This window comes from Colobus angolensis, unplaced genomic scaffold (genome assembly GCF_000951035.1).
Source record: "Colobus angolensis palliatus isolate OR3802 unplaced genomic scaffold, Cang.pa_1.0 Scaffold147, whole genome shotgun sequence".
NCBI lineage: Eukaryota > Metazoa > Chordata > Mammalia > Primates > Cercopithecidae > Colobus > Colobus angolensis.
The window spans coordinates 3518697-3534977 of record NW_012114566.1 but is presented as its reverse complement, the minus strand read 5'-3'; the positions used below and the strand labels follow the sequence as shown (position 1 = coordinate 3534977).

General features: G+C 32.7%; 1 protein-coding gene across 1 annotated transcript in view; it reads left to right on the top strand.

Annotated features, from left to right (window-relative positions):
- Positions 1-16281, top strand: part of LRP1B (low density lipoprotein receptor-related protein 1B) — a 1318888-nt gene that overhangs the window by 579863 nt on the left and 722744 nt on the right. The window contains exons 21-22 of the mRNA XM_011935709.1: positions 7208-7408; positions 12092-12337. Of these exons, the coding sequence (XP_011791099.1) occupies positions 7208-7408; positions 12092-12337 (447 nt within the window). The remainder of the gene's footprint in view (positions 1-7207; positions 7409-12091; positions 12338-16281) is intronic.

The following is a 16281-nucleotide window of genomic DNA, read 5'->3' as shown; positions in this document are numbered from 1 at the left end:
TGGGATTACAGGTGTGAGCTACCACCCCAGCCCCTTCTTTAGATATTGATCCTGTGACCTCCTAATCCTTGTGAGACCTTGGTCACTTTTCTTGCTTGGTCTTCCATTCCTTTCTCCAGACTAATTTTTCTTTCTCGATGTACCTATATTCAGTCCAATAACCAGAAAAGCATTTCTTTGATTTTATTACCTTTTCCCTGTCTTTCTTCTTCACTTCATTAAATCACCTTATGTAAGTACCTAGATGCCTTATGTCTCACTAATTCCTTCACCGTTTGCAATCTAACATCCAGTCACTTCCCTTGATAGAAATGGCTGTTTCGATGGTCACCAGGAATAATTTCTCAGTTTATGCTCTTCTGTATTTTGAGTCCTACTCTGCCATTCAGTATCTGCATGAGTGCAAATAAGTTACTAAACCTCTCTACATTACTCTTTTCTGATCAGTAACATCACACACTGGAGCTTATCATGGGGAGGAGGGGAGGGGGGAGGGATTGCATTGGGGAGTTATACCTGATATAAATGATGAATTGATGGGTGCTGACGAGTTGATGGGTGCAGCACACCAACATGGCACAAGTATACATATGTAACAAACCTGCACGTTATGCACATGTACCCTAGAACTTAAAGTATAATAAAAAAAAAGATAAGATAATAATAACTGGTAGAATGTACAGTGTCTAGAGCACAGTGCAAGTTTAATGAATGACACTTTTCACTACTAGTACTGCACGTCGGCTTCTTTCTTTGCCACGCTTTACACTGCTGCATGTCCTCCCTTTTAATATTTTCTTATGAATTCTCATATTGGATTGTTATCTTTAGCCGCATGACATTTAGACTCCTCTTTGTATTTCACTTTCCCTTACCCATTTTCTCTGCCTATCCCTTATATTTAATTTAAAAATATACTTGTTGAGCACATAATATGTGTCCAGCATTGCGGATATTTTTCTCTTAATTAATTTGTTTTGCTCCTTCTCATCTTTCTGCAAGATCTTCATAGCAATCTCTTCTGTCCCCAGTTTTAACTGTCACCTCTAGGACTCCAAAATTTCTGCCACTGACATTTACTCCCTACTTTCAATCCATTTTTTCCCCAATGCAATGCTGAACATTCTACTTTCTCTTCAAAGTCAGAGATGAGTAAGAATTTCTCATTTCCGTTAGAATATTTAATCCCCTGTACACTCAGATTTAAAGCAGAAAGAACCCTTTGACACTTTGACACTTCTAACTTGAAATCATTTTCCAAGTCCTACTCCTACTGGCGTTACTTCTGCAGTACCTCCAACGTCACCCGTTCCATTCTCTACTCACATCTCATAATCTAAGGTTAAGCTTTCATTATCTCTCTCTCAGATCTTTGTGTGGCCGACTGTGTTTTCCCCTGACAGTCGTTAGCTTCAATCCACACTACCCGCAGTTTTGGCTTTCTCTTACCTCTCAATATGTGACCTAAGCACATACTTCAAAAAAATCTTTCAATCATTCAAGTTTGCTGACTCTTATAGACAATCTCCATTGCTAATTTAAAAAGTATCTCAATTTTCTTAACCATAATCAGATTAAGAAACACTTCTTGAATTAGGGGCCCCAAACTGCTTCATTATTGCTTTTGGAACAGGTTCCGCTCTTTCCTGCTTTTATACCTTTAGATAAGACTTTCATCTTTTGTGTGAATTCGATTAAACAAATAAGGTTGAATATTCAGCATATAAAATTGCATATGTTCAAAATTACCCCCCGAAAATCACCCATTAAACTTATTACACATAGTTCTGTGTATATAGCTCTGAGGATAATTTGTACCTATAACTATATTATAAACAAGGTAATGTTTAGCATAAAATAATAATGAATTCACTTAGAAGTGGAACAAAGATCAGCATAAGAAAGAACTGATTCTTTTCTAATATCTATGCCCTAACACATTCCTATTGAGTAGCAGGAGTGATCACTGTGCTATTACATTTTTATTTCTTTCACTTGTTCTGTTTATTTGCTTTTGATTTTGCATATGTTCGAATGTTAAGACTGTACGCATAAGGCAACTGTCTATATTAAATGCTTTTTTCTTTATGTAAAATTTTCTACCATCCTTCCAAACACTGTTCAGAAGAATAGCTTAGTAAAGCTTGTTTCTCATCCTTCCAGTCATACATATGTTCCGCCTCCTTGAAAATCCGTAGCATTCTCTGATGGTTATATGGCTTTCATCTTATTCTATTTTATATGTTCAATATTAGAACATTTGTCATTACTAGAGTTATTGCTCCACAAGATCAGGAATTTGTCTTCCCCATCTTTCTACACTCTTCAGTAGCAAATCAAGCATATAATGCTCAAAAAATATTTGCCAAATTGAATTGAAACCAAACACTGTTAGAGAAATAAATATGTAGGTAACACTAAAAGTTAGTAGTATAAACATTTTTTAAAAGATTAGTTTATAGACCAGTGTTCAATGAGGCATCATAATAATATAATTTCAATTAAATCCATTTAGACTTTCTCAAAGATTCACTTCATGTTAATATTAGTATTCTTAATATAAACTGCCAGTCATATCCCAGAACAGAAATTATCCCATTGTAGCATGTGCTGTCTTTTTATTAAACTAAAAACAAGTTAGTTTACAAAAAGATATATCTATTTCAGAACATGGTCAAGAGTTTAACACAAAAAAGAGAAACTCTAGAAGAGATTGTATCAATTTATTTTGGAAAACCAGCTTGTTTTCTACAATCATAAAAACTTAAGTTTTTCTATACCTGTTGACTTTGTAGTTGTGTTTAACCAAATTTCTGGGTTTGGGGGATTATTTTTTAAAATGTTGCTGTTGTTGTTGTTGTTACTTATCCATGCTTATTTTCTTTTCTCAAAGGACAAAACCACAGTTACCAAAATAGAGTCTTTGACATGTAGTTATCAAGTTGAAAACATCGTTGTAAATAAATGAGAAAATATTTTGTAGAGCTCAACTTCATACTAATTATCTAATATGGTTTTCAGCATCTTCCAAAAATGAATTAGTAAACACAATGATTTACTTGGTTACTTGAATTACTCATGCACATTTAAAAAACTTTAAAGATTTTTGGATATTCTGTCTATTGGATACGTATTTCTATAATATGTTTTACTATTATTAATAACTAGTTATTTATTATATATAAGGAAGGGAGCTTAAGCAAAGAAATCTGTGATGTTTGTTCATTCAAGATTTTATTTCCAACGACTTGATTAGGTACTTGATTAGGTAAGGATTTATCTTGATACGAATCAGGTAAAAATCAATATGTTTAAAGTATTTTCACTGAGGCCATTTGCTTTCGGGTTTTACCTAATTCATGTTCATGAGTTAGAAATTCATTAAACTTATCATACCTGGTTCACCTTCTTGTCTACTTTTTGGTAAGAACTAAAACCAAACATAAACAGAGAGAAGCAATTAAGCTTCAAACAGCCCCTGAAAAATCAATAGGAAGAGGAGGGCTGTTTAAGCTTGTACAATTCATTTAAACTATGTATTCATATTTATTCATATCTCTGGTGACATTATTTGTTTTAAAGTTTTACAGTCATCTGAATATTATTTTTGTTTACCTTTTCCAAGCATCATTTATATCAGGGATGGCAAATAGTTTTACTGCTATTCTTACTCTAAAAGATTGATAGTGATTTACAGATGTATCTGTTGAAACAATTCTAAGGTCATTTTGGAGTCAGTGGTTGGGAATGCCATCATGGATTGGTGATGTGTCGGGGTGAAAACAACAACAACAACAACCAAAAAACCAAAGGAACTTGCATTTTGATAAACCAAACTAAAAATGGGAATTTGTATATTCTTGAATTCAAACTCTTGCAAATGACTTCATACAATTTAATGCTTAAGTATAGAATGTCATATTTTCGACTGATGTATTATGCTTGATCTTTTCTTTCTAACTAGGTTATAAGCCCCTTGGTGATAGGGATCAGGCTTTACGCTTTCTTATATTTCTGAAAGCCCTTAGGAAAGGGTAAGGCACAGAGTAACTTCAACATAGAATTTTTACGAGAAGGCTGTTGAATCAGGCTTAATTGCATATGTGTGTACATAATCATTTTTTTTAAAGGAGCCAATATATTTTGGAAAAGTTACACAAGTATACGGTAGAAGAAAAATAAAACAGCGTAACAGTATTCCATGAAAAGTTGATCTCCCTCCTACAATGGGTTTCCAGTAACTAATTCTTTCTAGAGGCAACCAATTTAAACTATTTCTTGTGTAGCCCTCCAGAAAGAATTCAAATACAGACAAGTCTATCCATGTCCTTAAAGTGATAAATGTATGGAAATATAGTCATAGATATTGATAAATAGCTAACTCCCTTTCAACACATCAGAAAGCCTATATACACTGAGTTCTATGCCTTTTAAAATTAATTAACTTTGAAAATTAGTTTTCATTCACTTATGTAGATTGACACATTCTTCTTCATTCAAGCATATACCTTTTATGTATGGATGCATTGTAATTGATGTCACCAGGCTTGCAGTAATTATTTAAATTGTTACTTTTCTTTCCCTAATATATACAAAACAGTAGTAGATATCCTAGCATCTTTATGCATTTGTGCAAATATATTTATGAAAACATTTTCTAAAATTAGAATTACTGTGGTGATGAGTTGACAGATGTTTCATTTGCTGGATTTCTTGACATTGCCCTGGAGAGAGATTATCACAATTTTCAACATTTGTGCTGCTTTTTACATCCTTGTCAGATCTAGTTTTGCATTATCCAACTTTTTGATATTGATCTAATAGAGTAGGAAGGATGTCAACTGGTTATTTTAGTTTAACTTTTTTAATTGAAAGGGATATTGAATATCTTATGTTTGTGAACCGTTACTATTTCTTTATGAATCTTGCAGTTGGATTGATTGTTATCTTATTGATTTAAAAGAACTCTTGGATGTTTAAAAAATATGCTTTTTGACATATAATGAAATATTTTTAAAAATAGGATGAAATATTTTTTCTGGCTTATTGACTGTCCACTGACTTTGTCTATGGAGTTTATTGTTGCAGTATGGAATAAAATATGTTTATAAAATTCAGCTTAATGTTTGTATTTTTATCCTTATTTTAAAATGATTACCTCTTTGATATATCTAGAATATATTATAGCATAAGAAGCCAAGTAGAGATTCAGCTTTATTGTTTATCCTCCAGATTGGCTAATGAGGTGATATTGCATCATTAATTTTGTTCTCTGCTATTTAAATTGCCAACTTTTTCATATATAAAAGCCATATGCATAGATAGACCTATTTCTAATGTCTCTGTGCTCTTTAATTATTAATATCTTTATTGATATTCATTTGCAAAAAGTATTTTAACTACTATTACCTTAAACTACTTCTAAATATTTGGAATATATACAGTTTCCAGTTTCTACTCGTTAAGATTCCTCTTTTTTTTTTTGGTAAGATTCTGAATGATTTTTCTAGTTTTATTTTTTAATTTAAGCTTGGAGGGTTTCATTAATATGGTTACTATTTTGAAAGAATTGTTTAAGAGAAAATTAGTATCTTTACTAATCCAAGACCAAATAATATCTTTATTCAAGGCTTTTTATCAGATTCTTTGTAGAATTTTGGATTTGTATAAATGTTATACAATTCTTGTACATTTTAACTCAAAATACATTTTTATGATAAAATTTTAATTGACCTTTTCTTCTAGTATATGCTCCCTCTATATATGAAATATATTTTTCTGTTATTTTTGAAACTAGCTACCAATTTTTTGAATTCTTAGTTTATTTAATTTTAATCGATTTTATAATTATATGGTTATACTAACATGTAATGACACTCTTTTCTAATGTTATACCTCATTTCTAATATTATACCTCATTTCTTTCTATTACCTAATTGTGCTACGTAGTATTTACAGAACAACATTATTGGTTTTATTTATGATGTTAATACAAAAGTTTATAATGTTTCTCCATTTATATCAAATCTAGTGAAGTATCTGTCAATTCTTATTTTAAGAGTAGTTTTATCAATGTTGCATATCTTCAAATGTATTTTAGTTATGGAACTGATTATATTTTTTTATTTGACATAGTAGTGTGAATAATTATTAATATATTTTTATAAATATTTTGCATATATATTTTAATTATTTTAAAATTTGTTTGCCTGTAAGACTTAAGATGACATTTAAATACATAATGGCTTTTGGATATATACAATGTAATATTTTCCATTTCCCCTGTATTTGCCCCACTTATTTTTATAAGATGCCAGTATGTAGTCAGTCAATAACTAGTATTATCTTTAGGTATATTTAAAAAATTTATATTGCACCTGAACATTGCATAATCTAGAAAAGATAATTAAGAAGTCAATAAAAGACAACTTCAAAAGGAGGAATAATTTGCAGTGAAACATTTACATAGACAACAATGCCAGGCACGGTGGCTCATGCCTGTAACCCCGGTACTTTGGGAGGTTGAAGTGGTGGATCACCTGAGGTCAGGAGTTTGAGACCAGCCTGACCGACATGGTAAAACCCCATCTCTACTAAAAATACAAAATTAGCCAGGCATGGTGGCACATGCCTGTAATCTCAGCTACTTGGGAGGCCGAGGCAGGAGAATTGCTGGAACCCGGGAGGCAGAGGTTGCAGTGAATGGAGATCGCACCATTGCACTCTAGCCTGAGCAACAAGAGCAAAACTCCATCACAAAACAAAACAAAACAAAACAAAAAACAAAACAAAAAAAACAGTAACAATGAACATTGATCTCTTTGTGTTTCACACTGTTACTGTTGAATCATGCTGGTTAAACAATAATTTTTTTTTTTTCTTCTAAAAACAATTTAAAAATGCTATAAATTCTGTCTATATATGTATGTATGTATATATATATATATATATATATTAAATAGAGCAGAGCAATGACTTGAAACTAAAGAAAATATCAAAGCTCAAACACTGAGAGCACTTTAAGACCAGGAGAAGAAATATTCAGATGCCGTCATGAAAATAAACTGTCAAATAATAAGCAAATAGATTTTGTTTTCTTTTGCTGAAGACAAGTAATTCTGCTGGTGACTGAAGACAATAATGGCCACTCATTATCACAATGACCTAATCACAAAAATCAAACAGATGCTATTTCTGTTTTCTTAAGGGAGATGCATCAACAAAGCATGGGTGTGTGATGGAGACATTGATTGTGAAGATCAGTCAGATGAAGATGACTGTGACAGTTTCTTGTGTGGACCACCCAAATACCCTTGTGCTAATGATACCTCAGTCTGCCTGCAGCCAGAGAAACTCTGCAATGGGAAAAAGGATTGTCCTGATGGCTCTGATGAAGGCGATCTCTGTGGTACTGCATGTTTAATTGCACTGGCTTCTCCATGAAAACTACAAATTTTTAGTTCACTTGCTGTTACTTAATACAGTAGCATTCATTTATTTCATTCCCTTTAAATGTAGCTTTTAGCACTGAACCTTATCTACATTTTTCAGACACTCTAAAGCTGCAGTAAAAGTCTTAAATGTGATCAGAAATTTCTGAAAATAAGACAGGAAAAGCTAGCCTATATTGAAGTCACTTAATTGAAGAGCTGTATTCATCATTTAGATCTCTGGATGGCCAATGATGTTCCCCTAGTTGAACTGATTGTTTGTTAAGTGAGTCACTCAGAACAAGGAAAACTTGTTATTCCTCATCTGTGGGATAGAGCTCACCACCACCCTACATATTTTGATAAGCCTTCTAATCATTACAATAGAAACTGATTTTTAGGAAGGGGAAGAGGCTGGGTAATAAAACCAATTGAATATTACCCAATTTAATATAATTTTCCTGCAAAGTTTTAGTCTTCATACAACAGCTCTCTTTAGTATGCCTTATCTAGTTAAAATGATTTCAATGAGCTTTGAAATCATGTTGACTAGCAATCTTTCTTGCCAACCAGCACATACAAAAGAAAATTACATTTCCTTCTCTTTCAGGAGATCAGAGATTTAGTAAAGGGATTTTTTAAAAGTGTTTTCTAGATAATACTGAAGGTGACATCAATAGATAATGAAGAACAGTTTACAGAATGATAAGAACAATAATGAGATGACTTGAGGCTGTGAGGAAATGACTTTAGGAAATAATGAAGCTGACTGATTGAAAGTAGGAAAGACAACTACATTGAAGCCTAAAGTTATATTTTGACCTCAAATTAGCATTAATAGCATACTGAATGATATAAAAAAGGATGATTTTTTAATATATGTGGGAAAATGTCTTTTTTTAAGTCATGATTTTATAAAGTAACCTTGAAACAGTGAATGCAACAGTCTTCATTCGATTTGGATAAGATTATACAAAAAAAATCAGCCAAGAAAAAAAAACAAAAACTAAAATTGCGCAACAAAATTTATAAATAAAAGATGACAAACTTCATTTTTCTGTATTCATTTCTTTCTTGCCCAGCTCATTCTTTGTAGTGGTTGGTGAGAGGTTTGCTCATGAAGGTTGTAAATACAATTCTAAAAGAAATTATCAATACTGTTAAAAGAAAATAGAATGTAATTATGGAAAAACTAGACTTCAACAAGCTTAAATTCTTTTCTTCAATTAAGTCATTTGAGTAGGTGACTTAATTTCTTAAAATCTTGATTTTCTTATAATTAAAATAGAGACAATGGTTATCTATCAGGTAATCATGGTAATAATGCCTGATGCCCTACAGTTATTGAAAGAAAAACATTAGTACTTTTCTACCTTTTCCCCATCCTTCAAGTTAAAAAATAAAAGGCAAAAGACAGAAAGTACACCCATTGAGAAAAATGAAGACAATGATAAGAAAACCCAACCTTATTTTCCTATTCTTCACTTTCCAAATTAGGAAAGTAAAAGAGTAATGAGGGAATTTCCTCTTAATTCATTTCTTTGTCTACTTCAGAATTGAAAACTACTTCTTATCTAGCCATATGGTCATTACTTCAAGAACTTTGCCCAAACATTTCAAAAGATTATAGTGACTGAAATAGATTATAAGGAGGAATCTAGTGTGGAAGTACCAGAGGAGGTAAAAAGACAATTTTATCATGATTGCAGCATTGTGTCATATTGAACTACATACCCCACTCTTTCAGAGGTGAAGTCATGAAGAGTTAGAACAATGAAAACAGAAAGCAAATACTGGCCAAAAGTTTAAACTGTCTTTTCCATGATTATATGCAATGTATATAAGGAAAAGGAGAACCCAAGAATGTAAATCTTCTAATTCTAGTGAACAGATTATTTTTTTTAGGGAAATTTTTAAATACTTTCAAAAGAAAAATGGATTTGCACTTAAGAAACAAACGAAAATAGACTTTAATTACTCTAAAATAGAGTTATATTGATCCTTGTTATAATAATATGTCAAAGATAAAGCCAGATGCTAATTGGTAAAACAGTAAGTAAAGATTTTATTCATTAGTAACTCTTGTGATAGAGAGTCCACTGTGAACTGAGCTCAACTTCATGAAACTAAAGACTGGAAACTTTTTGAAGGCTGGGGTGTGCTAAGGAAAAGGCACTAAGGGGGTTAAGGGGGCTGCGCCACAAGATTACGCCACCTGGGTTTGATAATTAGTGCTTAACTGGAGGGGAAAACAGACTTCTCTCAGCTTTGTGACAAGAGGCAGTGGCAGCAAGTGAGAGTAAGACACCCACTGGGCTGGGAGTGAGAATGAGAGTCAGAGTTACCTTCTCAGGTGTTTGCACTTCAAAAAGAAAGCTCTCGGCTCCTTAGAAGGCAGTTCTGGGTAGTAGAAGATTTACATCTCAAAAAGGCACAGAAAGGATTTATAATTGCAAGCTTTCTAAAGCAACTGCTCTAAGAGGAGGTTCAGGACATATTGGCCTATTACCATGAGCTTTCTCAGGCAGACAATTTAATGTGCGGGCTGGGGTCATTCGAGGGACATACATTTAAACTGTTGGACAATATGCTAGTGATTGTTCAAGTCTCTTAGTATGTATTTTGGCCCAGGGGCATGGAGGGGGGGGTGCGGTGGAGGTGAGGGCAGCAGGATGAAATCTTTTGTGCTGAGAGTCTTCAGCTTTTATTGGCCAAGGCTAAGGTCTAGCCAAGAAGAGGACTTAGAGGATCCTGACTAGTGTTTGGTCAAGGAGTCTTTGTCAGGTAATAAAAAAATTTAAAAGAAATTGCAGGATTCATGACAGGTTTAGGGCTAAGTAAGAATTAACAGGTTCTAATTATGCAAATATTGGCATTAAATTTATATATTCAATTTCAGATTTCAATGTGAATTTCATTTAACCTAAAATCTGTGACTTCATTCCACAGATAGTAATAGAAAGAGACACTTTGGTACTGAGAAAACAGTGACATTTGAAATAAGCTAAAAGCATTGTAACAATTTTTTTTTTTTTTTTTTAACCTCCTGGGCACAATGACATTTCTTTAGAGTCATTTTCTGGGAAAAGAGTGTCAATTAAACTAAAATGGGGCAAATACTTTGAAATGACTGCTGTTTTGAAATGCTTATGATTATGGGTGAGAAACATATTTGGAGGAACCAAGAGCCGAACTTGTTTTTTTCTTCAAAATAATACGAAACTTGAATTGTTAGAGAAAATAGTTAATACAGTCATTTTCTTTTTCTTATTACTGTAGCTTCATTGATGGTGACAAATTATATGAAGAAGAGTTGACTCATACAGAGCTTTTAAAATGTAGATATGTTTTTAAAAGCCTTACATTTCAGGCCAATTTTTGTACTAGATACATTTTCATAGATAATCAGAAATATTTGCATTATATAAATAAATATTACTGCAATTTACCAGTTATTAGACAATAGTCTTTTTAGCACATCTCAAAACATACAAAATTAAATAGGATTTGAAATCCACTTGAAAATATTTTTAAAGCCAAGAAAGACAAAGCTTCTTTCAGCCTTATTACTATGTACCTAATGGTACACAGTGGTAAGTAATGATGTGGTTTCAAAGACAGTTATCTGTCATTTTCTTCAAGGTTATAAGAGTGTCATATTGAAATTTTCTTAAATAGATAATTCTGACTAAAATTTAGGATAATGTGTGCTTTTATACAATTTTTCTACTTTAAAAAGTTCATCAAATATTTTTAACTCGTTACTCAATGTTAGGTGTACACTGGTACACAGAAGAGATATTTTCTGTACTCTCATGGAGCTTACAATCTGGTGATGAAGTAGAATAATAAATAAATACATTTAAAGGACAGCTGTATATTTAAATGCTATTTAAAAAGCTAATCTTTTTTACAAACTAATCATATTATCTATATAATCAATTGTATTTTCTATGTAATCAATACTATTGCTCATTATTTCAGCCAAAATACCAGGACAACTTTTTTTTCTTTTAAGTGTTTTGCTTATGATGTTTCCATGGCGTCATTGAATGAATCCTACTAACCAATATATGGGGCACAATATACAATTCACTTAACTTAAAAATAAATGCCCACAGCCAGTAAAGGATAAAAAGTAATCCATTCTACATTATAACTCCAAAATAGACTGTACAAGTGTTGCAAAAGATACATAGACATTACGTATATGTATTCATATACGTGTATATGGATATACTTGTTAATTTATTAACATCAAGTTATGTCTAATATTCAGATCATCATGGTATGTACATCTTTTTTGGAAGACCTCTACAAATGATTTTGCACAGCTGCTGAAAGGCTCAGCATAATCTTTCCAGTCATGATAGAAACACTGAGCTCACTTTACATCTGTAGGGTAAAGCAAACTATACTCCCAAGTTTTATAGAAATGAAAATCTTCCCTTTACAATTTCTATCATATAGAATTAAATTTGGCCTTTGGATGAATTCTATCATCATTTCTATATCAATCCCTGAAGAAAAAATAAGCCAAAGAGGGCTTTCTTATCTTCATTTGTAGTATCCTGGCTAATTGTAGGCTTAGAGAATTGAGTTCAGTGATTAGTATTTAACTGAGGAAAGCAATTGATAAGACCTATAATCTGTCCCCCTAGATGAATGTTCACTGAACAATGGAGGCTGTAGCAACCACTGTTCTGTTGTTCCTGGAAGAGGAATTGTCTGTTCCTGCCCTGAAGGACTTCAGCTCAACAAAGACAATAAAACATGTGAAATTGTGGATTACTGTAGCAACCATCTAAAGTGCAGCCAAGTGTGTGAGCAGCACAAGCACACAGTTAAGTGCTCATGTTATGAAGGTTGGAAGCTGGATGTAGATGGTGAAAGTTGTACAAGTGTTGGTAAGTAACTATTTTGTGTGTGTTGCTATATTTAAGAATAGATCTTGAAAAAACCAAACCCCAAAACTGCTTCAGAAAATTAATAAAAGGATTCAATTCATTTTAGATAAAGCATTTAACTATAATGTATTATTTTAGACCTACTATAAAATTTCTAGAGAGAAAATATAATAATCCTTACTTTTGCAATCCATTGAACTGTTACCATCAGATTATTTTTTTCTTGAAACATTGATTTTATTATCGTATCCCAGATGGGCTTGTTTTTGTATATGCAAAAGTATTTGCTTTGTTTCTCTGTGTATGCTTTTTTAGGGAGTCCTACCCCACATTCCCTGTTGTTATTTCTACTGCCCTTGAAAACAATTTCTTGCTCTGGTTGTGTTTATCTTCTAACTGCTTATTTAAAACATTCTGCAGATTCTCTAGGTGGTTTTTCACAGTGGGAAAGGCAAACAAAGGCTTTAGATTAGGATATTCAAACTCTAATTGTATAACTTGTATTCATTCTGTATGTGACCCTAGGCAGGTTACATAATACTTTTGAGCCTCAGTTTTCTTATTTTTCAAGTAACATTGCCCATTTATAACCATTTCCTGCTTATAGCATGTTGTAAGAATAGCATGAAAGACTTGTTACTGTGCCACACACCCATAGGGTGTTTAAAGAAGTATCACTTTCCATCCACTTTTCTAGATTCTTAGTCTGAGTCCACAGGAAACTTAGAAGTCCATGGATAAAATTGAAGAGATTCAGGGACTTTGTTTGGGAAAATATTATAGCATTATTTTAACTTCTAACTGAAAGTTAGTATTTCTTTCCATTGTGAATGTATGCCACAGACCACAGAAGTCATTAGCAGCAACTATGAATTTGCTGATAGAAGTAATAGACATATTCATATCCCATTATAGTTGCTGCACATATCTCAAAATATCACTTATGTTCAGGCTTTGCAACCCACTACTAATTCAATAGTGGGACTCCTTGGACCCACTGCTGGATCTTATTTTTGAATACACTAATAAAATCCTCTCTGTGGGGGAATATCTCCTCAACTTCTGAGATAAAAAGGAATTAGAATAAGAATTAAAATACTCTATCAAATGAAGTTTGAACTTCATGACATCAAAATAAATATATAAGTAAATAAATACATTTACTATTATATTCAAACATTACTTAATTTCAATAACTGCATTTCAATGTTTTCTCATGTATACTTTTAAAAAAGCTTTATTCTTACTGTTTTTGCACTTCTAAAAACTTTCTAGTATTTGCTAGCACAATAGGGTGACTATAGTAAAAAATAACATAACTGTACATTTTAAAATAACTAAGAGTATAATTGGCAGAAAGGAGGTGTTCACTTTCCTCCCCATCGTAAGGGTCATAGATGACTCCCCTATGACAAAGACCAGTTAACAAGAGAGAATCATAGAGAATTTTTTGATCATAGTTTTTTGTTTTGTTTTATTGTTTTAAAATATTATAGCAATTATTTATTGATAGATAATTTGTAACACAAAGATAAATGCTTGAGGTGATGGGTACCCTATTTACCCTGTGTGATTATTATGCATTGCATGCCTGTATCAAAATATTTCATGTAACTTGTCATAGGTAGTGACTAACTGGGGCCATTGGCACAGGGGGTAAAGGAATTTACGAAGACAGTTGTAGGTAAAGAAAGGCAGATTTATTAGAGAAAGCATGAAAATACATTGCAAGGTTGCAACAGGCAGCACAGCAGAGACAGGGCTGTCTGCAAAGAGGCAGGGACTGGAAGGACATTTAAATGGTGGTGCTGGAGGGAGCTACTTGTGGAACGAGGTCATTGTGGCCACAGGACAAGGAGGTCATTGTGTATAATGAGATTAGCCACCTATCCGAAAGATTGTTCATTGTTCTTCCCCACTTGGAGCCCTCCCCAACGTGGAGCCCCTTCCATATGTCGCTTTCTTATCTATCAGGCCTCCACCTAACCTGGAAATATACTACTCTAACACCTACTATGTACTCACAAAAATAAAAATTAAAAAAATTATTAAAAAATACAACTTTCTGCGGAGTCCACATGCTTCATCAGACTGCTAAGAACCCATACGTTATGAACCTCTGTTCATTTCGTTTCTTCCACTTAGACTGTACTTTCCTCGCTTCATCTCCAGAAATCCTGGATATTCTTTGAGACATACTCGCTCAAGTCTATTTTCATAAATCAAGTCTTCTTCCAGATATCCTTACTTTCTATTTATTTTTTCTTTCTATGTCTTGAATATATTGTTCTTGAATATGTGTGATCACATTTTTAATCGGCTGTTTTATATTCCTAGATATCTTCTTATTTCTTATCTTTACAATAAAATAATACAAACCTTGAAGTTAGAATTCAGGTCATAGACTTTTCTCTTGTGTTTTAAATAATATCCAGTCCACTTCTGGGAAAATAATATACAGTTAATAAATAACTATATTCTTTCAGATATTATTATTTTAATCTTTTACTTTAAATTTTGTTTTGTTTTGTGATTATTTCTGTAGTAGTTTTCTTATGACCATTAAAATTTGAGTCACAGAGCATAAGTTTAGCAGACATTTATTCTACACTTTCTTCTTCAATATTCTCACACAAAGTAACCGGCTTGAGAGGCTGAAAAACAGCAATTTGTTGTGAAGGTAATAGTCATTTCGTTCGTCTATGTGTTTCAGATGAAAAAGCAATAGATCAAATACTGACCTCAGACACATTTGTGATCATATTTCACATGAGAATTGGCTCCAGATGTTTGTTTTGGATACAGATAACAAAATGACTGAGTGTCTTAGAGTGCTTATATACTATCTGAAATAAATAATAACTTATGTTTAATTTTAGAGTAATTCAACATTCAAATACAGGTGATCAGAGACAGAGATAACTTACCTAATAGAATTGACCCCTCTGCTCTCAGCTCAGAATAGAACTGTAGGGGCAGAAAGGAGGTGTTCACTTTCCTCCCCATCGTGAGGGTCATAGATGACTCCCCTATGACAAAGACCAGTTAAGAAGAGAAAATCATAGCAATTTTTTTTGATCATAGTTTTTTGTTTTGTTTTATTGTTTTAAAATATTATAGCAATTATTTATTGATAATTTGATTAGTAGAGTTATAAATACAAAAAGGAGAAAAGATTAACAGAAAGAAGACATTATTTCTAACAAATCTTCAAGAAAATATTGATTATTAAAATGGCTTTTATCTTATAAGTGTTGCATATACAGTTTTAGCTCCTCAGAGCCCTCTATCAATACGTCACCTGAAATAGTAAAGCATTTGCTACTGCAGCCTTGGGGAACATTTTTAGTGTTGTGTTGGTGCTTCTCTGACAAAACATGCTTTTAATCAAGACAAACAGTCCCATATTTATGTAAATCCTAAATTCCAAGTATAAGCACTGCAATTGAACTGACGGACTGGAATAAAATAATAAATCCTTAGATTAACTATACCATCTTCTTACAAATTATTTGAATTTCATAAAACTATGAAGTGTTAACATAGAAATGAAATGGCAACTGACTTTATGAAAGGTCACACATTGAAACTAAATGAAATCTCAAGCTGTGGTGTGGAGTTATTCTGTTACCAGGCAGCACTCCCTCACCATAAAAATAGCAGCTAGCTACTGGTTTCTTAATGCCAAACTAATGATGATTTTGAAGACCAACCTTGCTCACTGTCATACCCGTGACTCAAATGAAGAACTTTTCCTGTCTCCTGATTTCCTTTCTTCCAGCCTGGGTGACAGAGGCACTCACAATCAAAAAAAAAAAAAAAAAAAAAAAGTCATTGAGTAAAAACATAATTTCCTGGAGTATCATCTTCTTATTGCAGATACCCCTTCACAACAACAGGAGCCTTTCAATCAGCCACACTCCAACAGGTTCCAAGTCAGTATC